General features: G+C 45.1%; 1 protein-coding gene across 2 annotated transcripts in view; it reads left to right on the forward strand.

The window, feature by feature from the left end:
* Positions 1-26,470, forward strand: part of LOC137534618 (zinc finger protein 79-like) — a 111,078-nt gene that overhangs the window by 13,373 nt on the left and 71,235 nt on the right. For both annotated transcript variants that reach the window (XM_068256204.1, XM_068256205.1), the window contains exon 2: positions 23,840-23,951. In XM_068256204.1, the coding sequence (XP_068112305.1) occupies positions 23,874-23,951 (78 nt within the window). In that variant the 5' untranslated portion in view covers positions 23,840-23,873. The remainder of the gene's footprint in view (positions 1-23,839; positions 23,952-26,470) is intronic.

The raw sequence follows: 26,470 nt of genomic DNA on the forward strand, positions 1-26,470 counted from the left end.
CTCATTAGGTGGACACTTGTGCCTGTAGTGATAGGATTTCACCATGGGAAAATGCTGGAACCCCATCTACATCTCATTAGGTGGACACTTGTGCCTGTAGTGATAGGATTTCACCATGGGAAAATGCTGGAACCCCATCTACATCTCATTAGGTGGACACTTGTGCCTGTAGTGATAGGATTTCACCATGGGAGAATGCTGGAACCCCATCTACATCTTATTAGGTAACATAGTCTAGTTGGCTGAGGGAGGCAGTAGTCCATGGCTCCTGATCTTGTGTAAATATCTTAGATGTAGCTTTCAGTTTATGTTGTGTCTAGTCTTGGGAAAGCAAAAGGGTTCATGAACATCTTAGGCTTACCCAGAGAGGTTGAACTCAAAGGGCTTGATTCACAAAGCGGTGCTAACAGTTAGCACGCTGGTGAAAAGCCCTTAATCACGCCTAAACTCAGTTTAGGTGTGATAAGTTTAGGCGTGATAACTATAGCACCAACTGGGTTAGCACTGCAGTGCACAGCTGCAAAAGTTTTGCGCTAACAAAGTCTGGTGCACTTCGCATACAGTTTAATGGCGCTGCTTTGCGTGCGGGACTTTGCGCGCGATCTAAACTTATCACGCCTAAACTGGCTTTTCACCAGCGTGGTGAAATGGTTATCACGCCTAAAGTCTCTAACTAGGTTAGCACCGCTTTGTGAATCGAGCCCCAGGTCTCTTCTAGAGTTGTGACTAATGACTGTGTGTGCAGTGCTGTGTATAATGGCTTTTAGTAGGTTGTTAAATTGCAAAGATGTTTTTGTTTATAATATCAATCACATTAACCAGCCTGGCGTTCTATTAAGATCGCCAGGCTGGCGACCGGACGTTTTTTTTTTTTTTAATAAAAAAAAAACTATTGCATGCAGCCAACTGAAAGTTGGCTGCATGAAAGCCCACTAGAGGGCGCTCCTAATGCGTACTTCTGATCGCCTCAGGCGATCAGAAGTAACAAGAAAGGCCGCGATGAGCGGCCCTTCTTGTTATGCTTTTCTCGTCGCCATGGCGACGAGCGGAGTGACGTCATGGACGTCAGCCGACGTCCTGACGTCAGCCGCCTCCGATCAAGCCCTTAGCGCTGGCCTGAACTGTTTGGTTGCTGTGCAGGGCTCGGGCGGCTGGGGGGACCCTCTTTCGCCGCTGCACGCGGCGGATCGCTGCGGCGACGATCAGGTAGCACACGCGGCGGGCAAAGTGCCGGCTGCGTGTGCTCCTTTTTATTTGATAAAAATCAGCCCAGCAGGGCCTGAGTGGCAGCCTCCGACAGTAATGGACGAGCTGAGCTCGTCCATACCGCCCGGCTGGCTAATGCAATAATTGAGACTAAGGCCTCGTTCACATTGTCCAATGCAGATGGCCGTGCAATCGGAATGCAACGTGTGCGAACGAACGCCATCTACGCCGCTTTGGGTTAAGCTGCTGATCTTATTCACCGCAGTGAATGGATTAGTTGTGCACTTTGCCAAAGAATACGTGCAGCAGTGTGACAGCGTGTTGTGCTTGCATGTAGTCTACACCAGACAGTGCAGTCTGTGCACTTCTTATGTTCTTGCTGATCGCAAGATGTGCAGTGTGAACGAGGCCTTAAAAGTTCTATGATGAGAACAAATTTAGATTGTTAATGACTTTGGCAATTAGTGGATAGCAATTTTGCTAACAAATGAACACCTGTGGGATGATTTCAGGTTTTGTCAGTCTAGCTGGACAGTGCGCTATGCACAGATGAAAGCTGTGTTCCGTGACAGCCAGTGGATGCAAATGAAGGTCATGTGGTGAACCTGCAGTAAATTTGTAGTTTTCAGTACAGCGGCCTCCAGGATTACTACGAGGTGATTCTCATGCCGGTTTGAGCGGTGTAGAGATTACTGACAAGTCTTCAGGCAAGTTAAACATTCAGGAAACCAGCATATAGCACAACGCAGAACAAATTCAGCTGTGTAAGGAAAATACCTCATGCTAATTGTGGGATATCTGGCCATGGAGCATGTTCAGAGAGTTGTGATTAGTTATTCATACTTTAAATGGTTTAAAATGGAAGCTCAAGAATTGGCTTTGGGTCTATTCCTCTCTGAATTCCTTTGGTTAAGATGCCCATGTCGGCAATTTCGGGGGGGGATGGAGTGCAGAGCAGGACACAGAGGTGTGTAATTTACCATCTAACATGCCTCTGTGTCCCAATTGCTCTGCCAACTCCACCTTGGGTACACTTTAAAGGAGTACTGTAGTAGGGGAAAAAGAGTTGAACTTACCGGGGCTTCTAATGGACCCCGCAGACATTCTGTGCCGCGCAGCCACTCACTGATGCTCCTGTCCCCGCCTCCAGTTCACTTCGGGAATTTCCGATTTTAAAGTCGGAAAACCACTTCACCTGCATGGCCATGGCCTCCCTCCTGCTGACTTCAACAGGAGTGCATTGTGCAGGTCCATTACAGTCTGTGCAGGCGCAGTGGTTTTCCGACTTAAAAGTTGGAAATTCCAGAAGTGAACTGGAGGGGGCCCAGAGCATCGGTGAGTGGCTGCACGGGCGCAGGATGCCTGCGGGGGACCATTAGAAGCCCCGGGTAAGTTCAACTCTCTCTCCCCCGACCCTCCTACACTAGTCCTTTAAGGCTTTGTTCACATCTAAAATCGAAATCACTGGCAGCAGCGAGCCGTTTTCCCCCCCTCCCGGCGCTCCACTGCGTGCTGCGATTTTGTGCAAAGAGCTTTTGCAGAGCGATTCAGTTTTTTCACTTCCTGACATTTTGCGTTTTCCCTATACCTTCCCTTGTAGCAAAATAGCCCCGAAAATGGTACATGAAGCCCTTTTGTGAACAGAAAGCAGAGGAAACGTGCTGATGTGAACTATCCCATAAGGATTCATTGCACAAGGTATTTTAGAGGCGTTTTTCAAAGTCGCCGGCGCTCAAAAAAAAAGCGCAAGACGCCCTAGGTGTGAACAAGCCCTAAATTTATGTTTTAGATTTTGGCCCTTTACGTGATTGAGTTTTAAATCCTTGTATTAGTTAGTATATTCAAAATGAATTCTGAGTCAGAGACACCATAAAGCTGAAGAACTGGAGTTGAGTGATTTATGTATGGTCACCACAGCCCTGGGTGATACTCGATCCTGTTGGTTTGTTCTTGACCTGATTGGTTCCTTACTCTGCAGTTTAATTTGGCTTAAAGCGGACCCAAACTCTTGCACAGCACACAATAAAAAAGTCTTCACAGTTGCTAAGAAATTCACTGCTACCGATTCTGTGTGTTTAGGGAGATCATCCTGTCTAATAAGTTGTTATCAGCAAGTGTAAATCAGGTCTGTGAGCAGTGCTATGGCTCTCTGATAAGTAATTTTTTTTTTTTTTTTTGCATTTCCATAAATTGAAATGACAACATTTTTCCCCCCCTAAAGGTTATCATGCAGTGACTTATCTTTAAAAGCAAGAGAGGAAGTTCTGAGCTTAGTTCCACTGTAAAGAGACACAGTAGTCACATATACCTTATACAGTTGCGTATAAGCAAAATTTTTCAGCTTAAAAAATGTTCTGAACAGTTACCCCCTCGGATTGTATGCGAGTCAATGGAGCAGAACGGATGGTGGAGAAGGTTCTCTACTGGCAGAGGAGCATAAGGATTGTGCACTAGTGATCTTGCTCTTGCCAGCTGGCTCCCTGCTGTGTCCATGCTCCCCATCCCCTGCAATATGGTGTGCAGAGTGCACTGCTCAAGACTACCTGTGTCCCTTGCCTTGTGGAGCAGAGCGTGCAAGCAATGTGTCAGTGGTGCAATGATAAAGGATTATTCCTGTGTGGCAATCACTGTGCCTCATATCTATAATGCCATCTAGTGGCATCTTGAGGCACAGCTGTATCATTCTTGGGGCACTTCTGGCTGTGGGGAGGGGGGCTGACTAGTACTGGGGGCACACCTGGCTACTGTGGAGGGGGCTACAATGGGGAGGGGGCTTATATGCAAGTCAATACATTTCTCCTGGTTTCTGAGGGAACAGTGGTTACCTTGGCTTATACGTGGGTCGGTTTATATGCGAGTATACACGGTAATAGAATGCAGTAAAGTATTCAGGATACCCACTTTTACAGTTTTATTTTTTTTGTTTTGGTTTCAGCATCAGAACATCAAACATCCTTTTCACATAAGATTTTTTTTTTTACAAGAGTAATCATGTATACACACAAAACAATGTAAATTGGCCCACACAATGGGTCTGGGCTGTACAGGTCACATCCTATGTTTTTTATATTTCTATACATTCAATGTAGCCCTTCCCTCCCAGTGATGTTTAGCCTAGGCTGTTTAGGTATTTGAAATCCCCCCCCCCCTCCCCCAACTCCCAAGCCATCTGGAAATCCAAGTTTACCAACCAAATTAGTACTCTCAGTAAACAAACATTCTGCGGAGATCATCTTTCTAAATCAGGGTGAAATATTATACAATGGGCAAACACTGACTAAGTCATTTATAAATGAATGCTGTACAAAATTAACAGGCTTATTCATTACTTTATTTTCAGTTCTTCTTTCTTTTTAATTTTGTTTACATTAGCTAATTAGGTTTTCACTTGCTGTGCTGATGTAATTGTGGCTGGTTATTGTTGCATTATACTCTTTCACTTTTAACTACTTTGCAAGTTTTTTCCTTTTTTTTTTTTGGAGGGGGGGGGGGGGGGGGGGGAGAGATTTGCTTCCCTGTGATCATTCACTTCAGTGCTTGTACAGTACTAACAGTTGAGGAGTATTTACCAAATGCAACATTTGTGCTTCTTTTACAAGTATAAAGGATCTGTTTTTGCTCTTGCAGAACAGAGAAATTGCTGTAGGTGTGGTAGATTTGGCCTTTGAAAACAGAATTTGAATGTCTAATTTGTAAGTTGAGGTTCGTTAACTGAGAAAATGTATGTAAATGAATTGAAATTGGCTTATGCTGGGAATACACAGCTCGATTTTCTCGCTTGACCATCTCACCAATCGATGGGCGATTCTCTTATCTTCTGCTCGTTTTTCTTATCTTTTTTCCATTGTCCTCTATGCGAAACGATCGGGCGGGAAATCGGACGTGTCGGAAATTGTCTATCGAGCAATCTAAATGGCTCAGAATCTAATGCTGGGCATACACGGCCCAGATTCTTCTTATCAATCGAGCTGGTGATTGCTCGATTGATAATTTCCGACATGTCCGATCACCGCGTGGATTGATTCCCGGCTCGATCCCCGCGGGCGGACAATGGGCAAAAACTAAGCGCTGAGAAGGAAGTGCCCGTTGGGACGAGCGGGAATCGATCCACGTGCGGTGACGCGCCGGCATAGAGCCGCTGGCTCGATTCCGGAGCATGAACGTGCCGTGTATTCCCAGCATTAGAGACAGACATCAATTGTAAAGGTGGGAACACACATCAGATAAAAGTCATTTGGAAGATGAAAGATCACAGACCAATTTTCCTCCTTCCATATAGTATGAGAGCCATACCTACACAGTCTATTCTACTGAGCTGAACTCCCCATCAGATAAATATGAAGATGCTGCACACGTGCAAAAGATCAGTTCCTGCAAATTGCATTCATAGTCTGATATCTGCAGATCTCATACACACCTTGTTTAACAGACATTCAACTGCAGATCAGACATTAATCTGCAAATCTGAAGATCCATCCTGGTGGATCTGATCTGCAGATGAATGTCCATTAAACAAGGTGTGTATGAGATCTGCAGATATCGTAGACTATGAATGCAAATTGCAGGAACTGATCTTTTGCATGTGTACAGCATCTTGCAAAGATTTTTATCTGATATGGAGTTCAGCTCAATGGAATCGACTGTGTGTAGGTATGGCTCTCATACTACATGGAAGGGGTAAAATTGGTCTGTGATCTTTCATTTTCCAAAGACTTTTTTATCTGATGTGTGTACCCACCTTTACACTGTGATCATTGACACATACTCTGGTTTAAAGTCGATCCGAGATAAACTTTTACTCATTGCATAATTGTGTTCCTTTCATATTGTTTATAGGGCATTCCTCGAGCCAATTACTTTTTTGTTTTAATACTCTAATTCCCTATAAACTAAACAAGCCTTGCCCATAGCTTTTCAGAGTGCCTTAGCATTTTCAGACAGTAGCAAGGGCTTATGGGATCTCAGTCTGGGCAGGAGGAGGGGGAGGTGTTACTAGCCAGAGATTTCAGAGGCAGAGGGGAGGAGAGGGGAATTAGGTTTTCACAGGCTGTTGGGTGGAGATGCAGATCAGCTTGCCTGTGTGTAATGTTTACAAACATGGCTGCTGTTATTGTATCACAGGAAGAAATAATCCTATTCTGTTGAAGCTGTTTGCAGCTAGATTTGCTGTGTAAACTTTAAGATAAGATATATAGACAAGTTACTTGTTATAGTTAGTTGTTCACCTCAGATCCGCTTTGAGGCTGAAAATGGACAGCTTGGGAACTATTACCTCATGAACTGTTAATAAAAGTTTTAGCAGGAAAGTATTGTTTTTGATCTGTATTTTCCAGATTACCTCAAACTTTGTAGGGTAGTACAGTCCATGAATAATAAGCGACCTAGCAATCTCGTCTGTGCAGTTATATGATAAACTAGGTTTAGTGTGCATTAATGTAAAGGTATGTCTTTTTCCTTTCATTTGGTTGGTTGGGTGGGGGAGGAGTGTACATGTAATTTAGACGCAGGGTGAGGCCGAAAAACTGCTCACCTGCTCCTGAAAAATTCCCGGCGGCATTAATTCCTAGCAGAGTCACAGCATCTGACCTGCATGCTTATTCTGGGCCAGTGACTTATACATTAAAGGGGAACTGAAGAGAGAGGTATATGGAGGCTGTCCTGTTTATTTCCTTTTAATCAATACCAAATGCCTGGCAGCCCTGCTGGTCTATTTCTCTGCAGTAGTATCTGATTAAAACCAGAAACAAGCATGCAGCTAGTCTTGTCAGATCAGACTTATAAGGCCCCGTTCACACTTGCGGTTTTGTCAAAACCGCACCGGATGTCCGGACCGCACCGTATCCGGACCGGACCTGATCCGTACGGTTCCTATCCGGATCCGGTCCGGATCCGGTCCGTTTGCATCCGGTTTCCGTGCGGTGTGAACACGGTTGCGGTCCGGATCCGGTTTCTTAAGGAGATAACAACCTGTTATTACCTGGGGTCTGGGAGGTCAGCAGAAGGGTCTGGGGTCATTGTTGGAGACAGGTGGACGTGTGGAGACCATCCGTGGATACAGAGACTGCAGTTGGGACCATGGATCCAGGCATTTTTTACTCGTATACCTGGGAATTCTCTGTTGTTCGCCTCCTCGTTATCAGACTTATATCAGACATGTTGCTGCCTAGAGCTCCAGCATGAAATCGCTGCTGCCCCACCTGAACGCTGGGCCCATGTGGTCCCCATCCAAAATGCATAGGAAGTGGGGTAGAACGTCCGGTTTTTGTAGCCAGTGTGTTGTGCGCTCTCCGGTTCTCATTGGTTTCCATTGGCCGGATGGTGCAGTCCGGCTCCGCCCCGGATACGGCTGCCGGAGGAGCCGGACCAAAAAATAGCGCATGTTGGAACGGACGCCGGAGTCCGGATCCGGTCCGGATCCGGTCCGGCTCCGGTCCGGCAGAACGGACGCATGTGAACGGACGCATAGGCTTTCATTGCTATTGCCGTGCGTCCGTTCCGTCCGTTCTGCAAGCGGTCCGGCTCCGGCACGGCGATTCCGGACGGCCACCGCTAATGTGAACCGGGCCTAAGTCTGAACCACTGAAACACCTGATCTGCTGCATGCTTGTTCAGGGGCTATGGCTAATAGTATTAGAGGCAGAGGATCAGCAGGGCTGCCAGGCAACTGGTATTGTCTAAAAGGAAATAAACATGACAGCCTCCATATACCTCTCTCTTCAGTTCCCCTTTAAGTCCAAGGGACGGGGTAGTTTCATTAAATTGTCATACTCAAGCAAATTTAGTATACTTTAGTACTTTATCTCAATTCAGTCAATATTTTTTTCCTTTCAATGGCATTTTATTGACAATGCATACTTAATGGAGTACTGTAGGGGGGTAGGGGAAAAAAAGTTGAACTTACCCCAGGCTGCTTATGTTCCCCCGAAGACGTCCTGTGCCTGCGCAGCCACTCACCGATGCTCCGCTCCCGCCTCCAGTTCACTTCTGGAATTTCCCACTTTAAAGTCGGAAAACCACTGCGCCTGAGCGGCCGTGTCCTCGCTCCTGCTCTTTGTCACCAGGAACGTAATGCGCATGCACACACTGTACTGGGCCTGAGCAATACACTCCTGGTGACGTCAGCGGGAGTGAGGACACGGGCATGCAAGCGCAGGGGTTTTCCGACTTTCCAGAAGTTAACCGGAAATTCCAGAAGTGAACTGGAGGCGGGGCCGGAGCATCAGTGAGTGGCTGCGCGGGCACAGGATTTCTGTGGGGAGACCATTAGAAGCCCCGGGTAAGTTCAACTTTTTTTTTTTTTTTTCCTTTACAGTAGTCCTTTAACCTCCCTGGCGTTCTATTTATTTCACCAGGGTGGGTGCGCAGTGGTTTCTTCTTGAATTTTTTTTTTTAAATCCTGGAGCTAGCCTAGCGCTAGATACATGATTCCCCCCTCCCTGCTCTTTTCCACCCACCCTTCCGATTGCCACTGGCGATCAAGCCCGTCCGGAAATGGGATTTCCTTTAGGGTTTCCCCCGTCGCCATGCCGACGATCATGATGAGTCCCGATCCACCCCTCAACGCTGCCTGGCACTGATTGGCCAGGCTGCGCACGGGATCTGCGGGGGGAGGGGCCTCTTTCACGTCGGGTAGCGGCGCATCGGCGGCGATCGTTAGAAATACGCAGCAAGCAAAGTGCTTTTTAAAAAAAAAAAATTATCAAAATCGGCCCAGCGGGGCCTGAGCAGCGCCCTCCGGCGGTCATTGACGAGCTGAGCTCGTCAATACCGCCAAGGAGGTTAAGTAAGTAAATAACGGTACAGTACAACACACAGTAACTAAAAAATGGTACAGTACATGCAATCAATGCAACTCATATAGTGCATAGCAGCCATGCACAAACATATGATAGAAAAGTTCAACATGTGAGCACAGTGCTCAATATGCATGGAATTTGCATGCGGTAATCAGGCAGCAGCTTGCACAGGAAGCATAGGTCTCACCAGTTGATGCATCTTGTGGTCTTAACCTCTTGCCGACTGCTCCACGCCAATTGGCGTGAGCAGTGCGGCAACCCCAGGACCGCTCTACGCCCATTGGCGTGAACGGCTGTCCATGGGACTAGCAGGAGATCGCGCGCAGCTTGCGCGCACATCTCCTGCACATCTCCTGCTCGGGGGGCTGTCCCCCTTGGACACAGGGAAGTGATCCGCTGTGATAGGCTGAAGCCTATCACAGCCGATTGCGCTGATTCGCTGGCGGGGGGAGGGAGGGAGGCAGGGAAATAAACTTAATAAAAAAATGCAGGATTTTATTAAAAATAATATAAATAAATATTTATTAAAAAAAACAAAACGGGGGGGGGGGGGGGGAGGGGCATCAGACCCCACTAACAGAGAGCTCTGTTGGTGGGGAGAAAAAGGGGGGGGGGGAATCACTTGTGTGCTGAGTTGTACGGCCCTGCAGCTTGGCCTTAAAGCTGTAGTGGCCTATTTAACTAAAAATGGCCTGGTCACTGGGTCCCTCGCTGTCATCCCCCCGCTGCTTGGTTCCTCCAGTGTCACCCTCCGAACGTTGGATGCGTGGCCCCGTGCCGCATGCCTTTGCAAAAGTGATCCTGTAATCAGGAGTGTGCTGTGATTGCACAGTATGCAAACATTGCTAACGCGCATGTGCAGAATGCTCCCGGCTGCAGAAGCTTGATAGAGGAGGCGTGGTCATCGAGCTTACCGAGGGAGACAGGGGAGGAACAGTGGAATCACGTGAGGGAGTAAGGGCACATCAGGGGGCAGGAAGAAGCCTCAGGTAAGTAACTGGACATTTTTTTTTCCCCAGTTAAGTGTCCCTTTAAGCCCATGCACCACCAGTGCTTTGGAGATAAACAACACGGGCCCAGAGTAGCGCGCAGATAGCGATCAGGTTACAAGTGGATGTTGGCCCTTCCACTGACCACAACTCATGGGACTCTGACTCACGCATGATGCATGTGCCCTCCCACTTTCCTCTATCGCCGGATACAGAGTTCTGCAGGGATCAAAAAACAGGTTCACTACAACCGAAGTTCTATTATATGTACCCGGCCTATTACCCCTAGTATACTTATAATGGCGTTTGGCCGGAAACAGGACATTTAGTTTACTCTTCCCGGAGTTCTACTATATCAGAGTTTACGATAACGAGATTCTACTGTAGTATTTGAGGCAGGAGTCTGGACCTGTGGAGTTAGTACTTCCATGCTGAGTACAGTGGACGGCATATACACAGGCATCTTGCTTGTTGGATCCTTATGATGTGCCGAGTTTTTCTGACTCCCCAGCTACATTGGCGTCGGTTCACCAAGCATTACCGCATTCGGTAATGCTGAAAACAGATTGTTCCGATCATTTAGGAAAGTGTCAATTCACCAAGGCTGTTGCCGCGTGAACATCTATAGGGATGTTGAGGATGCCTCTTAGGGCCTGTTCAGACTATGCGCACTCCTAGCCGTTTTCAGGGAACGCGTACGGGTACCAAAAACGCATAGAAACGGCTCCTAATGCTTTTGAATGGGCTAGTTCACATGTATGCTTATGAGACGCGTACGTTTCTTTTCCGCAGTGCTGCATGCAGTTCTGTGCGTCACGCATAGAAACGGACGCAATGAAAGTCTATGGACGCGTATCAAAAATGCGTACTATTGCGTTTTTAGCGTACGTTTCCCTCTGCGGTTCCCATATTTCTTTTTTTTCCCCTGGGTCACGTGTGTGTGCAAAACGCAATAGAAAACGCATTGGAACGCAAGAAAAACGCATGCGTTTTTCAACTTGCGTTTCTTTGATTTTTCTTTGATTTTATACGCGTGCTTCATACACTGACAGTCTGAACAGTCTCTGCATGGAGAACAGTATGTAACAACAGACTCTGCTGTTACTGACAACTGGGCTTTGGTAAATTACCGAACTTCTACCGCACCTGTGAAAATATTGGTGAATTAGCCCACAAAAAAAAAAATCAGAATGTGGTAATTTTCCCAACTATTTTTCTCTTATCGAACAACCTTTAGTCCATGATTTCTGACGCTTTCTGTTCTCATTCTTCTGTATTTTTATTTTGACTTTGCTTTTATCAGTTCTCCGGTTTGGATGAGGGATGCTACTATTTTTATGACCAGAGCATTTTTCTCGGTCCTGAATGGTATTTGCTTTATTGCATTGGTGGACACACCCATAAATGATGCAGGACACGGTTTTGTTTAGACATTTTATTGCCACTCTGAATAGCTTCCTCATTTGACAGGACTGGTGGGAATTTCCACTCTCTTCATGTCCATATGTGTAATCACCCTTGTGAAGCAGAAGTGACTGTCCCACGTGCATAGGTGTTGTAATGGTCTCCATACTCTCCCTAATCCCGTCACCATGATGCTGGGAAAATCTGAGCAGCAAATCTGAGGTGCAGGTGGTAATTGTCTAAATTAAATATGCGTACACTAATAGATTTTCTGTGGCAGATCTGGTCACTGTGATCAAATCTGGGGGAGACCGATGCCTTAACTTAGCCACCCAATTCAGAATCAGAAAGCTTTATTCGCCAAGTACAATCTTCGTACCCAGAGTTGATTGCGGTACACGTGGCATTGGCAACAGGACAAGCAAAACAATTGGCACACACAAACGGGAACAGGGACATACAAAAACGGGGCAGCAACAAAATAGCAATAGAAGTATTATTAATATTTAACATTAATATAGCGCCGACCTCTTACGCAGCGCTGTACAATATATATATATTGTCTTGTCACTAACTGTCCCTCAAAGCAGCAAACAATCTAATCCCTACCATAGTCATATGTCTGTGTATGTATTGTACAGTGTACACATCATAGTCTAGGGGGAAGCCAATTCACTTATCTGTATGTTTTTTTTTGGGATGTGGGAGGAAACCGGAGTGCCCAGAGCACTCCTTGCAGAAGCAGATAGTGACCTGGCTGGGATTCGAACCGGGGACCCAGCGCTGCAAGGTGAGAGCACTAACCACTGCGCCACCGTGCTGCCCAAGTATGCAGAAATAAACATGCAGATAGTTCATAGTACATACACAGCATTGAGGGCAATATGTTTGGGCGGGCAGTTAAATAATCATAGGAGCAGATTAGGAAAGTATTAGGAGCGTACTGATAAAGAGTGCTGCACCCGTTCAGAGCTTGGCGGGTCAGGGTAAGCGCAGTTGAGACTTTACTGTGTAGTTGATGGGGTTTCCGCAGGGGGGAGGGCCTGGCAGGTGAGGGCTGGAGTTTAGCAGGATGATGGCCTGAGGGAAGAAGGTGCTCCTGCTCCTAGTGATTCTGGAGGAGATGACCCTGGGAGGAGCTCAAAGAACCGGTTCCCCATGTGGGAGGGGTCTCGTGAGATCTTAGTAGCTCTCCAGTTCTCATTCTGGTCGAATGGAGGAGATCAAGAGGTGGCAGTGTTAATCCAATGACATTTTCTTCAGCGCTGATCACTCTTTAGAGCTTGTATCGGTCACTGGTGGTTGCGCCTGTTTTAACAAATGATAATGGATGAGCAGAGGATTGATTCTATGGCAGTGATGTAATTGTAATTTTGATTGATTTCTGTCCTCCATTATGGATTGCTCCGGACAAAAGATCTTGCATGAAAAGGGGGGGGGGGGGGGGGGGGGGTGGGGGAAGGCTTGGCATTGACTGCTGGCTGACGGGTCCCCCCAGGTCACCCCTAAGTTTTTAGTAGTGCTCCATTGAGGCCTTGTTTCCCGAGTGTTTGCAGCGGAGTGCGCTCACCTGTTTGACCTGGGCACTCCCTCCTGTGTCCTTCCCACTCCATGGCAGTCAGTAGAACAGATTGTTTAAAATTAAAAGTAGATTAAAAATCTGCTTGTAGTGTGTGGCAGGAATGATCAGAGATGGATCTATCTTTTGGACACGTCGGGTTGCTGTCGTTTAATGTATGGCCACCTTTGCAGTGCTAATGGAGCAGATTGTTGTTAGATTCAGGGCTGTGGAGTCTGTCCAAAAATCATCCGACTCTGACGCCTCAGTTTATGAATCCTCTGACTCTGACTCCAGGTACCCAGAATTGCTCTGACTCCACAGCCCTGGTTAGATTTTTGGGACAGAGGTGACAATAGCATAGTGTTTCTCTGGTAACCGGTGTTGAGGCCTCCACCCTTGTAGGGTAATGCCTAGTACACACGATGAGATTTACCCCGGGCCTCCTCCAGCCCCATAACCACACTGTCCTCCTCAGGCGCAGAAGACCACAACTGACGCGACTGAGCCTGTCTTTAAAACCTTAGAGGCTACCCACAATAAATTAAATAGTGAAGATTATACCATACTTTTGCGTGGAAATGCATTTACTCTTTTATTTATTTTTATGGTCTCAAATCTTTGTTAAAAATGGGGTTGCCTATGAAAAAGTAAGAAAGTAAGAAATGCCTTACCCATATAGAATATAGAGCAGGCATGTCCCAAGTCTGGCCTGGGGCCAAATGCGTCCCTCAGCCTTTTCTGGTTGCCCTCAAAGTAATCTACGGTTGATAATTCCATGCAGCCCATAGCATGCAGGAGCCATCTTGTGTTGCTGCTCTCCCTCCCCCTTACCTCACCTGTAGGTTATCAGCTACCAATGTAGCAGTAGAAGCCACTTATTAGCAGTTGCCACTGTGCAAGCAGTATTAACAGCCACTGATTAACAGCTGCCACAGTACTTACTACACGGTCCTATAGGTTATTTTAAGGGATTTCTGTAAAAATTGTGTTGAATTACGCTAGGTTGGCCCCCTAGCTCTCTCAAAGACAGCGATATGGCCCTTGGCCTAAAAAGTTTGGACACCCCTGATATAGAGTATACAATATGCTGAATGCAAATCTTATCTAGGCCATAATAGGTGCCATTCCTTCCCCCCCCCCCCCCCCCCCCCCCCTCGCTCTCCTTTCCTGTACTTCCCCAATCTCACTGCTGAAATAGCTGACTCTTTATTTCTCTACTTCTCTATTTGTCTACTCCGTGCACATCAAAGACAATCAGTTACAGGACAGTGGGGGTACGAAACTGCAGCCTTAAGCCCAATCTACACAATACGATACTTTGTGCGATTCGATTACGATTCTATTTATGATCCGATTAAATCCAACATGTCCGATCGGGATTCGATTCAATTCGATTTGCCATTGCAAAACAATGGCAAATCAAATTGTATTAATTTGAATCCCAATCAGACATGTCGGATTTAATCGAAACGTAATCGAATCGCACAAAGAATCCTATCGTGTAGATGGGGCTTTACAGCCTCTTCACAGACTTCTGCTTCTTCAGAGGCTCAAATGCAGAGTATCACCTGTAACGGTTTGTCTTTGATGGGCCCTGATCTCTGGAAAAATAAAGCCTGAAATTTACTGAGTGCCTGGTATTCTAATTGTTTGTTGGAAGGTATCTTCCTCACCCGTCAGCACAGGTGAATTGGCCATGTGTGCACCACTGCCTGATGCATCTAGTCCCGGCAGCTTGTATCTACTAGTGACTCTATTTGTCTACTTCTCTTGGACCAAGGATGTTTAGTAAGGCGAAAGTGAAGCAGAAACTATGTATTAATGCTCAGTTAGGCCCAGTGCACACCAAAAAGTGCTAGCGTAATCGCAAACGCTCAGCGCTTTTTGAAATGAATTTTCAGAGCGATTCGAGGCATGTGCCTATCAATTTTATAATCACGCCTAGCGATTTTTTTTTTTGAGTTTTTTGGTGTAGCCTTTTTTATATTTTGTTACAGTAGAGTTGTAACTGAACAGCTTCTGTAACAAAAACGCTTGGAAAATGGCTCTGATCTAGCGATTTTCCACTTTCCTATACTTAACTTTGAGGCTGAAACGCCTCAGAAATGAGCAGAAATGCTGCAGGACCTCCGTTTGCGTTTGGGGGGAAAAAAGCTCATTGCTCTGGCATGCTCCATCCCATTCAAATACATTAGCCAAGTGCTTTTCAAGCACTGTTCAAAGCGCTGGCGTTTTTAAAAGCCCTCAGAAGCGCACTTGGTGTGCACCAGTCCTTATATTAACCTGCTGGGCGGTCTGGACGAGCTCAGCTCGTCCAGTACCGCCGGAGCATGCCGCTCAGGCCCTGCTGGGCCGATTTGGCTCAAATAAAAAGCAGCACACGCAGCCGGCACTTTGCCAGCCGCGTGTGCTGCCTGATCGCCGCCGCTCTGCGGCGATCTGCCGCGAGCAGCGGCGAAAGAGGGTCCCCCCAGCCGCCTGAGCCCAGCGTAGCCGGAACAAAAAGTTCCGGCCAGCGCTAAGGGCTGGATCGGAGGCGGCTGACGTCAGGACGTCGGCTGACGTCGATGACGTCACTCCGCTCGTCGCTATGGCGACGATGTAAGCAAAACAAGGAAGGCCGCTCATTGCGGCCTTCCTTGTTTATTCTGGGCGCCGGAGGCGATCGGAAGAACGCCTCCGGAGCGCCCTCTAGTGGGCTTTCATGCAGCCAACTTTCAGTTGGCTGCATGAAATAGTTTTTTTTTTATTAAAAAAAAACCCTCCCGCAGCCTGCCTGGCGATCTTAATAGAACGCCAGGCAGGTTAAGGAATCATTAGGTCATTCTGTTTTTCTGATCTTTTATATTATTATTGTACTTTCCAACCATGGTTACCACTGACTCGTGCTGTTTTTTTGTGTGTTCAGGACTACTTTTTCCAAGGTTCTGGCCATTTGAGGTCTTAACTTGGGGTAAGCTTATCCAGTTATGATTAGACTATGTTGGTGGGTTTCATCAAAGAAGAACTTTACTGAAAAGGGGAAAAAATAAATCAATACATTGCAAAGTGAGAAGTTAAAAAAATAGAAGAGAGATCAAGAAATGATCGATATTCGCCATATAATTTGTTCACATTGTTTGAGCCACATTCAGCCTGAAGGTCATCATCTTTACTACTGGCAAGCTTGAAAAAGAAATAGCACCAACTGCCACTATCTATAACCACACGATGGACTAAAACATTTTTTATAGATACTGTATACATATCCTCAGAGGGAGATACTGGTTGCTTGGCAGTTGTAAACAGTTATTTACCACAATGCAACAAGCTCCCACAGTGTGATGTCAGGACCTAGGTGCTGACATCACACTGTGGGAGTGGTTTCACCACAATATCAGTCATACAGACCCCCCCCCCCCCCCCCCCCCCTGATGATTTATTCAATAAAAGGTAAAGATTTCTCATGGGCAAAGGGATATATCCGCTACTGACTGGGATCAATCCTTGGTTACAGTTCCTCTTTGAGATACCACTCCATGACATAGAATCTGTTCATTAATGTTTGTAAAAAGACACCCTTTGGTGTTTAGATGTGATTTTTGTATGCTTGTTATTTTGGAGTATTTATTGTAACTTGTATACTTGAATAAAAATTATTGAAGCAAAGGAAAAAAGAAAGAAAGAAAGAGGACTGGGGGGCATGTGGTCAGCGTAGGAAGATTTTTAGTCTGGAACCGTTTGACTGGTTACTTAATAGTTGTACACTTTCTGCCCATATGTCACAGGTTTTATCCTGTCTGTCAAAATCACTTTGCCTTGCTAGAAGTGCTGACTGAACCCAGGTCTCCATGGTCACAAATCTGTCTTGGAAATTTGCAGGATCTGTTGAATCCAACATGAGTTCTTAGTGGACTAGACTGCCTATAAGGGTTTAATTAGCTGTCTGGAGCTTAGGAGCCCAACGTGCAGAGACTTCTAGAGAAAAGAGGGATTAGCAGATTCTCAGGGAGAGCTCCAGGCACTGATATTTAAATAAGCTTTGTGTAAATGGTGTAATGCCTCATACACACCATGCAATTTCCTTTCAGATAGACGGATCAAATCGATTATTTCCAACAGGTCCGATCTGATTTCCGTTTCTTCTGATCGATTTTCTGATCATTTCTATACAAAATCGATCAGTAAAACGATAGCAAATCAGATCGGGCCTGTCGAAAAATAATCAATTTGACCCATGTCTTATCTGATAGGAAATTGCATGGTGTGTAACAGGCACAATAGTCTTCATGTGATCTAGTAATAAGTAGACTTAACTTCCTATTCCTGCACTTCCTGTGTGTGAAACTCATGCCTAAGCTGAGCAGTTTTAGCACATTGAGCCGTGTTTTAGCCCCACCCACTCAGTGTACTGAAAGTGCTCAATGTGCCTGCCTGTCTACAGAGCTGACACTTTCTACTCCAGAGCTAGCTGCCTGATCACACATTTCTGATGGATATTTAATGTACTTGCTCAGAAAATGATCAATGTAAAGATACTCGTATACAAATAGTGAAGCGCCACTATACACCAATCAGACACAACATTAAATCATTCAAGCCAGTGACAGGAAAAGTTGGCAAGGTTGATAATCTTCTCACAATGGCACCTGACAAGATGAGGGTTGTACTAGGCACTAGGTGAACAGTCCCATGTGTTGACAGTAGAGTTGATCAATCAGATGCAAATTTTTCTGAGTTCATGCTGATTTATGTAAATTTTTATGCAAATATATGCAGCTTGAAATGGACCAATCAGTTTAAACTTATGTGGGACTTGATTGGTCCATTTTCAAGCTGCATATATTTGCATAAAAATTTACATAATCCTGTATGAACTCGGAAATATTTGCATCTCATTGATCATCACTAGCAGGAAAAATGGGCGAGCGCAAGGATCTGACAAGGGCCAAATTGTGGTGGCTATATAATACAATATACAATACAATAAAATTTGTAAAGCACTTTTCTCTCATAGGACTCAAAGTGCATAGATGTGTCTCAGATCAATACACGGTTGCAGGCTGGACTGTCTTACAGAGGAAATAGTCAGGTGTTCATAAATGCCATGCTAAACAAGTGGCTTTTCATATTGGACTTAAATGTTTCCAGCTATGTAGATGTCCTGACTGGGTGTGACAGGGAGTTCCAAAGTGTAGGGGCAGCATGACAGAAGGCTCTGTGTCCAAAGGTTTTGAGGTGGACTCTGGGTAACCAAGTTATTAAAATTAATTTTTATCTAAGATTGCGGGGTGTGTGATGCAGTTGCAACAAGTCCTTCAGGTATCCGAGGCCCAGATTGTGCAAGGATTTGAATGTCAATAAGCCAATCTTAAACAGAATTCTCAGTTTTATCGGTAGCCAGTGGAGTGAATGAAGGGTTGGTGTTATGTGGCAATGGCGGGGTTGGCTTGTTAACAGCCTTGCACTGGCATTATGTACTAATTGTAGGTGGTGCAGGTCTTTGTTTGAAAGGCCTGTATAGAGAACACTGCAGTAGTCTAGCTTTGATGTGATGTGATGAAGGCATGAACTGGGGTTGGAAGATCTGCTGGTGGTATGAGGTGTTTAATTTTTGCAATATTCCTGAGGTGAAAGAAAGAAAGAATGTTTCACAACAGCTGAGATTAGATTCTTGAAGCCTAATTCCCCATCAATCAGTACACCCAGGCTGTGCACCAAGTCTGAGTTGTTCAGGTCTGAGCTCCCTATCCTTAGTAGTGTTGGCTGAGACTGGAGCTGCTTTGCTGTTGAGTGCTGACCTCCGATAACAAGAACTTCAGTTTTGTCAGCATTTAGGTTTAGCCAGTTATCATTCATCCACTCCTGAAGCTCAGCTAAGCACGCGTTTATTTGTGTGGTAGGGTCTTTGACGCCAAGTTTGAATGATAAATATAGCCGATTTTCATCAGCATAGCAATGATATGTCAGGCCATGTTTTCTTGAACAATTTTTCTAAGTGGCAGCATGTATATGGTGAACAGCAAACAGAATAATATTGCGCCCTGTGGTACACCATATTTTAGTGGTATAGAGTTTGAGAGAAAGGGCCCCAAGGCCCTGTTAGCCAGGAAGGAGTTGAACCACTGGAGAACTAAGCCATCTATGCCACAGTACTCTTGTAGCCTGATAAGCAAGATTAAATGATCACCTGTGTGAAAAGCCACTGAAGTCAAGCAAAATCAGTATGCGACATTGGCCTCTGTCTCTTTCCATGAGGAGATTGTTGCAGATCTGTGTGAGAGCTGTTTCACAGCTGTGATGATACAGACTTTCACACAGCACCTTAGAGTTAAAATATATGAACTGTTGACCTTTTTGAATCTATCCCTTGCACTCAGAAGCTGTTCGCTTCCATGCAATAGTTTTATGACTGTAATTCCTTATCAGTGAGGGTTATGCTATATCAGTGATGGCTAACCTTGGCACTCCAGCTGTAACAAAACTACTAATCCTATCATGCCTCTGCTTTCCCAAGTTATGCTCAGAGCTGAGTATTGCAATGACTCATGGGACTTGTAGTTCCACCACAGCTGGAGTGCCAAGGTTAGCCATCACTGCTATATTGAGGTTTGGTCTCAACTGTCAATTGCATACCTGAAGCAATACAGCAATAAAATACAAAATAAAATCCATAACAACTTCAAACAACCCCAGCTAGTGTCACCATTGGTCCCCCTTACTAATATGTAAATACAATCTGTCAGTAAAAATAGATCCCAGAGAAGGAAAAAGGAACCACAAAGGGTCAACAGCAAGACATGACTCAGAGGACCTCTCACAGCCTAAGTTCACCAAGCTGAATATAATATCCCAAGAAGTTTGGCAACAAACACAGTCCAATAAACAGTGATCCAGAAGAGGACAGGCAGTCAGCTGTGAGGAGTTCATAGAAAAAGACATGTATAGAATAAACTAGTGTGTTCATCCTCACAGAGTTTTCACAATAAAGGTGAATAGGGGATTACGCCATCAATCATTCGTTCTCTATACAGTATTTGATGCAGCTGTTGCAGAGAAATTTCCTTATGGAAAAAGTCAGTCATGTGACCCAGGGTCCATTCACAGAAGTTTGCAGCAGGTGTTTGGCCTGTCAGGGACATAAAGAAATGCATTGCATATACAGTGGCTTGCAAAAGTATTCGGCCCCCTTGAAGTTTTCTACATTTTGTCACATTACTGCCACAAACATGAATCAATTTTATTGGAATTCAAAGTGAAAAACCAATACAAAGTGGTGCACACGTGAGAAGTGGAACGAAAATCATACATGATTGCAAATATTTTTTACAAATCAATAACTGCAAAGTGGGGTGTGCGTAATTATTTGGCCCCCTGAGTCAATATTTTGTAGAACCACCTTTTGCTGCAATTACAACTGCCAGTTTTTTAGGGTATGTCTCTACCAGCTTTGCATATCTAGAGACTGAAACCCTTGCCCGTTCTTCTTTGCAAAACAGCTCCAGCTCAGTCAGATTAGATGGACAGCGTTTGTGAACAGCAGTTTTCAGATCTTGCCACAGATTTTCATTGGATTTAGATCTGGACTTTGACTGGGCCATTCTAACACATGGATATTTGTTTTAAACCATTCCATTGTTGTCCTGGCTTTATGCTTAGGGTCGTTGTCCTGCTGGAAGGTGAACCTCGGCCCCAGTCTCAAGTCTTTTGCAGACTCCAAGAGGTTTTCTTCCAAGATTGCCCTGTATTTGACTCCATACATTTTCCCATCAACTCTGACCAGCTTCCCTGTCCCTGCTGAAGAGAAGCACCCCCAGAGCATGATGCTGCCACCACCATATTTGACAGTTGGGATGGTGTGTTTTGAGTGATGTGCAGTGTTAGTTTACTGCCAAACATAGCGTTTTGCATTTTGGCCAAAAAGTTCCATTTTGGTCTCATCGGACCAGAGCACCTTTTTCCACATGTTTGCTGTGTCCCCCACATGGCTTGTGGCAAACTGCAAAGGGGATTTCCTATGCTTTTCTGTTCACAATTGCTTTCTTCCTGCCACTCTTCCATAAAGGCCAACTTTGTGCAGTGCATGACTAATAGTTGTCCTACGGACAGGATCCCCCACCTGAGCTGTAGATCTCTGCAGCTCGTCCAGAGTCACTATGGGCCTCTTGACTGCATTTCTGATCATCGCTCTCCTTGTTCGGCCTGTGAGTTTAGGTGGACGGCCTTGTCTTGGTAGGTTTACAGTTGTGCCATACTCCTTTCTTTTCTGAATGATCGCTTGAACAGTGCTCTGTGGGATGTTCAAGGCTTTGGAAATCTTTTTGTAGCCTAAGCCTGCTTTAAATTTCTCAATAACTTTATCCCTGACCTGTCTGGTGTGTTCTTTGGACTTCATGGTGTTGTTGCTCCCAAGATTCTCTTAGACAACCTCTGAGGCCGTCACAGAGCAGCTGTATTTGTAATGACATTAGATTACACACAGGTGCACTCTATTTAGTCATTAGCACTCATCAGCCAATGTTTATGGGCAACTGACTGCACTCAGACCAAAGGGGGCTGAATAATTATGCACACACCACTTTGCAGTTATTGCTTTGTAAAAAATGTTTGGAATCATGTATGATTTTCGATCCACTTCTCACGTGTACAGCACTTTGTATTGGTCTTTCACGTGTAAGTCCAATAAAATTGATTCATGTTTGTGGCAGTAATGTGACAAAATGTGGAAAACTTCAAGGGGGCTGAATACTTTTGCAAGCCACTGTACAATCACTGTGCGATGCATTGCAGTAACTTCTTGCTTCTGTAAGCTAGATACTTGCAAACAACTGTTTTTCCCAGAAAGGCAATGTACTATCCTACCTCTTTGTTTCCACTTCAGTTTTCAGTCATCACTTCTTTACACTTTATTCTGACCATATTGTGGAATATCTTACCTCAGGAAGTACGGTAGTTATGGCAAATCCTATGTCTGCATGTAAAGAGGGCCTTGGATGCTTTCTTTGCTCCCTATAATTACTAGGTAATTCCTGGCTGTGTTTATCCAGGGATTTCATCTGACTGCCATCTGGAGTTGGGAAGGAATTTTTCCCCTTTAATGATAATTGGCCCAAGCCTTGTAAGGGTTTTTTGTCTTCCACTGGATCACGTGGGATATGTGCAGGACAGGGGTTTTTCCTCCTCCTTCTGGTTGAACTTGATGGATTATTATTATCTTATTTATGTATTATTGTAATGTCAACTGAAGTGAGAGATATATGGAGGCTGCCATATTTATTTCCTTTTAAACAATACCAGTTGCCTGGCACTACGCTGGTCTATTTGGCTGCAGTAGTGCTTGAATCACACGAGAAACAAGCATGCAGCTAATGTTGTCAAATATGACAATGTCAGAAACACCTGATCTACTGCATATGCTTGTTCAGGGACTATGGCTAAAAGTATTAGAGGCAGAGGATCAGCAGGACAGCCAGGCAACTGGTAATATACTCGGCAGCCTCCATATTTCTCTCACTTCAAGGACACCTGAAGTAAGCCCTTCCCCAACTCAAGCCAAAAGCTTTGGCCCACCAATTAGATGACCTGCCCATTGTGCCCACCTCACCCTTGGTGCAGAGCAGCATTGGAGCATCCGGACATGTGTTGGGTGCGTTGTGGTGCGTTTTTCAGCTTGTATAGCTACCTGTCCTTGCTTCGGCTTGCATCCTCTAGTGTTCCCAGCAGCTTCTGAGCTGGCCACTAGAGCTCCAGGCTCACTGTCATGGGACTGGATGCAAGCCAGAGCGAGGACAGGCAGCTATACATACTAAGGCCCGCTCCGCAGTGCACTATGCTTACAGGGGCCCCTGCACATGTCACCAGTGGATACGCTGACGCCCCCCCACACTTTCTTCCAAACATTTGGGTGTCAAAAAGTCAACTTATCCTTGGTGATATACAGTCAATTTACTAGGGCCTAGATTTACCTCCTGTAAGATTGCCACGTGCAGGTAACGCACACTAATTTTACCGTTACTACCGCTGACAGCATAACGTGTGTAGCATAATTACCGTGACTTGCAATACCTAATTAATGGGAGCATAGCTAGGGTAATGGGTGGTACGAATCACGCAATGTGCATTACACTGTCTGCGGTAGTAACCATAAAATCAGTGCGTAGGTTGCAATCGCTGGGTAGTAAATCGGGGCCATTGATGCTATGTATTTGAAAATTTCTTAAAAGATGAGGCTATATTACAATACAAAGTTCTCAAATGGATGATCTTCATAATTTGTCCCTTTCTGTCTTTCATTCTTAACACCCCCCCCCCCCCCCTTTTTTTCCTCAGTAGCTTACCTGCGTAGGAGTGTTTTAAGGATATTTTTGAGGGGGGGGTTGATGCTTATTGATGTTCTAATAATTTACCAATTATTATCCTCATTATGCATTTGCACATCTTTCTGCAGTGCTTTTTAGAACGTGTTGAATAATTTGTTACTTTCACTTGGTTGGACTCACAATTTTATATTTTTGCCAAAGTCACTGCCCAGATTTTTTTGCAAGATGGCCACAAACTAACTACACAGGTAATTGTCCTGGCTGAGAATGTATCCTGGGATGCTAATGCTGAGATGTGAATATGTTAACCACTCTTTTCTATTTTGCATTGCACTTTTCATGTACTTTTTTTGTGTGCGGCTTTTCCGGGTCAATGGGCGTGCTCGCACTTGAAAAAATGTTTGTGTCTTCCACCCTCACACTTAAACCCAGACAGTGTCTAAGATGGTAACATCCTACTGATTTTAAATGGGCTGTCAAATCGAATGCATCTTTACATGCAGAAAAATGCAGAGAGCCACCTGTAGTGGAAATGGAGTTAAAAAACCTTGTTATATACCGTAATACAATATCCATTCTTCACAGGACAAGAGTCGTCTTCCCAACCAATCCATTCAAGATGGAGAAGGAGAAGATGGAGATGTCTGAAAAATTATTAAATATTGCTCTGGAGATTATCCAGCTGCTGACAGAAGAGGTGAGGAGGATTCTGGGAACGTCCCATAACATCACTGTTCTCTTTGTTTATATAATTTAATTCTGACTGGTGAGGAGGATTCTGGGATTGTCACTTGTCATCCCTTATCACTGTTACTAAAACAACCTGAGTTTGGAGGTGAGGAGGATTCTGGGAGTGTCCTATGACTTCTCTCTTACCTTTTTATATAGAACAAAAACCTTACCGGAGAGATGAGGATTCGGGGAGTGTCACTTAATGTCACACTTTCCTTCTTAAAGACCAAGTAAAGATTTATTTGGAAAAATGTATCTTCATTGGCTGTTGCACTTAAAGGAGTACTATGAAAAACTGGTGCAATTTAGAATACACACGTACACATGAAGATAGGAAGTAAAAAGTATGAAGATAAAAAAATAAAAATTGTAAATGTTGGCTACACTTGTGGGGGCATGTATAGGATAAGAGGAGGGGAGGTCCATATAGTGAATAAGCCTTGGGGCTTGGGGGGCATGTCCTACAGTGAATTCATAACTTCTTTAGGTCCTAACATTTGATAGGCACCGTATTTTTTGGACTATAAGATGCTCCTGACCAGACTTAGAGTACAAAAACCGGGGGGGGGGGGGGGGGGGGTTGGGGAATATATATACTAAACCTGGTGCATCCATGGTGAAGGGACACCTTGTCCCTCTTTGTGTCCTTATGTGTCCTCCGTTTGTCCCTCATGAGAGGCGTCCACGAGTCAGTAGTCATTTGGACTATAAGATGTAGTGACTTTTCCCAGAACGTCATTGGACAGCACCCCTGGTGAGACTTGTCTCCCTCCCAATCGTGGACAGGAACTGCAAAAGAAAAGATTTGCATAACAAATTGGCAGCCATACATAAGCCACTATCTTACCACCAGTAACTCAGTTCAGTTTCCTGTCCCGGACGGGAATGCAGAGGAGAGGTCTCCAGGATGCTATCCATGACAGATGGTCGGGGGCAACGTCTTTCAGGGCTCCAGGCATGCTGTACAGTGGACAGTCGGAGCCCTGCAGCGTGGAGGAGGCTTCTCCGTATGAGGCAGCAGAGATATAGCGCAGGCGCGCTTTCAGACCAAGATACTTCCGGGTCAACCCGGAAGTTGTCACGCACGGCGTCCGGCGTGACTCTGATCGGGCGGCAGGGGCCGCGGAGGTGATTGCGAATCAGCATCAGCTGATTCGCTGAGGTAATTAGCGAATAGCGCGGCAGGGGCTGCGGAAATACGAGGTAATTATGCATATCTATTAAGCGGCAGGTGCCGCGACGGGGGACTATGCAAATTAATTATGCTAATGGGCTAGTCAGCTGAGCCCTATTGTTCATGTGATTCTGGATTTAATCCTTTTCCCTGTCTCACTCTGGTGGTTTATGTGAGCATGGAGGACGCTTCTGGGTCAGCTCCTGCGCAGTCTGCCAGGCCAGCCCAAGATACCTCTCTGGCAAGTACAATGGAAATATAGATATGCAGTGTGTATATATATATATGTGTGTACTAGAGAGGGTGCTAATGGTTGGCTTATTATTATGTTTTTTAGCCTGAAAAACATTAAAAGCCTGAAAAACATGATAAAACTGACAAGGGTCAGCATGCATCAAGTGGATCTAGCAAATCTGCGAAGAAATGTGCCATTTGCTCCACTCGCTTGTCATCCTCATCCTCTAAAAAGTTGTGCCAGGATTGCACAAATAAACTGGTTAAAGATGAATCCCCTGTCATATTTAAAGATCTGATGGGTTGGATGCGGGCGGAAATGTCTTCAGCAATCAAAGAAATTAAGGATTCTGCTATTTCTTCTCAAGCTGTAGCCCCCAACCCTGCTGATGTTCCTGGCCCTAGCAGTGACGCTGCTGTTATACCTATCAATACTGGGTCTTCTCCTACTCCGGCGGCACGTATTCCTGTGCAGGCTAGGAGAAGTAGGGAGAGTGATATAGAGGGCTCGGAACTCTCTGAGGGGGAAATATCTGCATTAGAAGAGATATCTGAGGGTGAAGAAATAGAAAAAGCTGAGAAATCACAGAAATTTGCTTTTTCCCCAGATTTAATGAAAGATCTCCTAACCTCCATGCATGAAACAATGGGTATTAGATCAGAGCAAAAACCCCTGACACCCCTGGATCAGATGTATGAAAGTTTGGCGGACCCCCAATCTAGATTCATTCCGGTCCATTCTACTCTTAAATCTATGATTAAGAAAGAATGGGAAAATCCTGAGAAAAGGGCCTTTTGGCCCAAATCTTTATCTAAGCGCTACCCTTTTGCCCCGGATGATCAGGCTTGTTGGGGTCCTCCGCCAAAGCTGGATCCTTCCTTTTCCAGGGTGTCAAGAAAATCAGACCTGTTGTTTGAAGATTTTGGTAACCTAAAAGATCCAATAGACAAAAAAATGGATAATGTTTTGCGTAGGGCTTGGGAGTCGGCTTCATTAACTTTCAAACCGGCTGTGGCATCAACAGCAGTTAGTCGTTCTCTGAAAACTTGGCTATCAGACCTGCAATTTAAGATTG

This window comes from Hyperolius riggenbachi, chromosome 10 (assembly GCF_040937935.1).
Source record: "Hyperolius riggenbachi isolate aHypRig1 chromosome 10, aHypRig1.pri, whole genome shotgun sequence".
Taxonomy (NCBI): Eukaryota; Metazoa; Chordata; class Amphibia; order Anura; family Hyperoliidae; genus Hyperolius; species Hyperolius riggenbachi.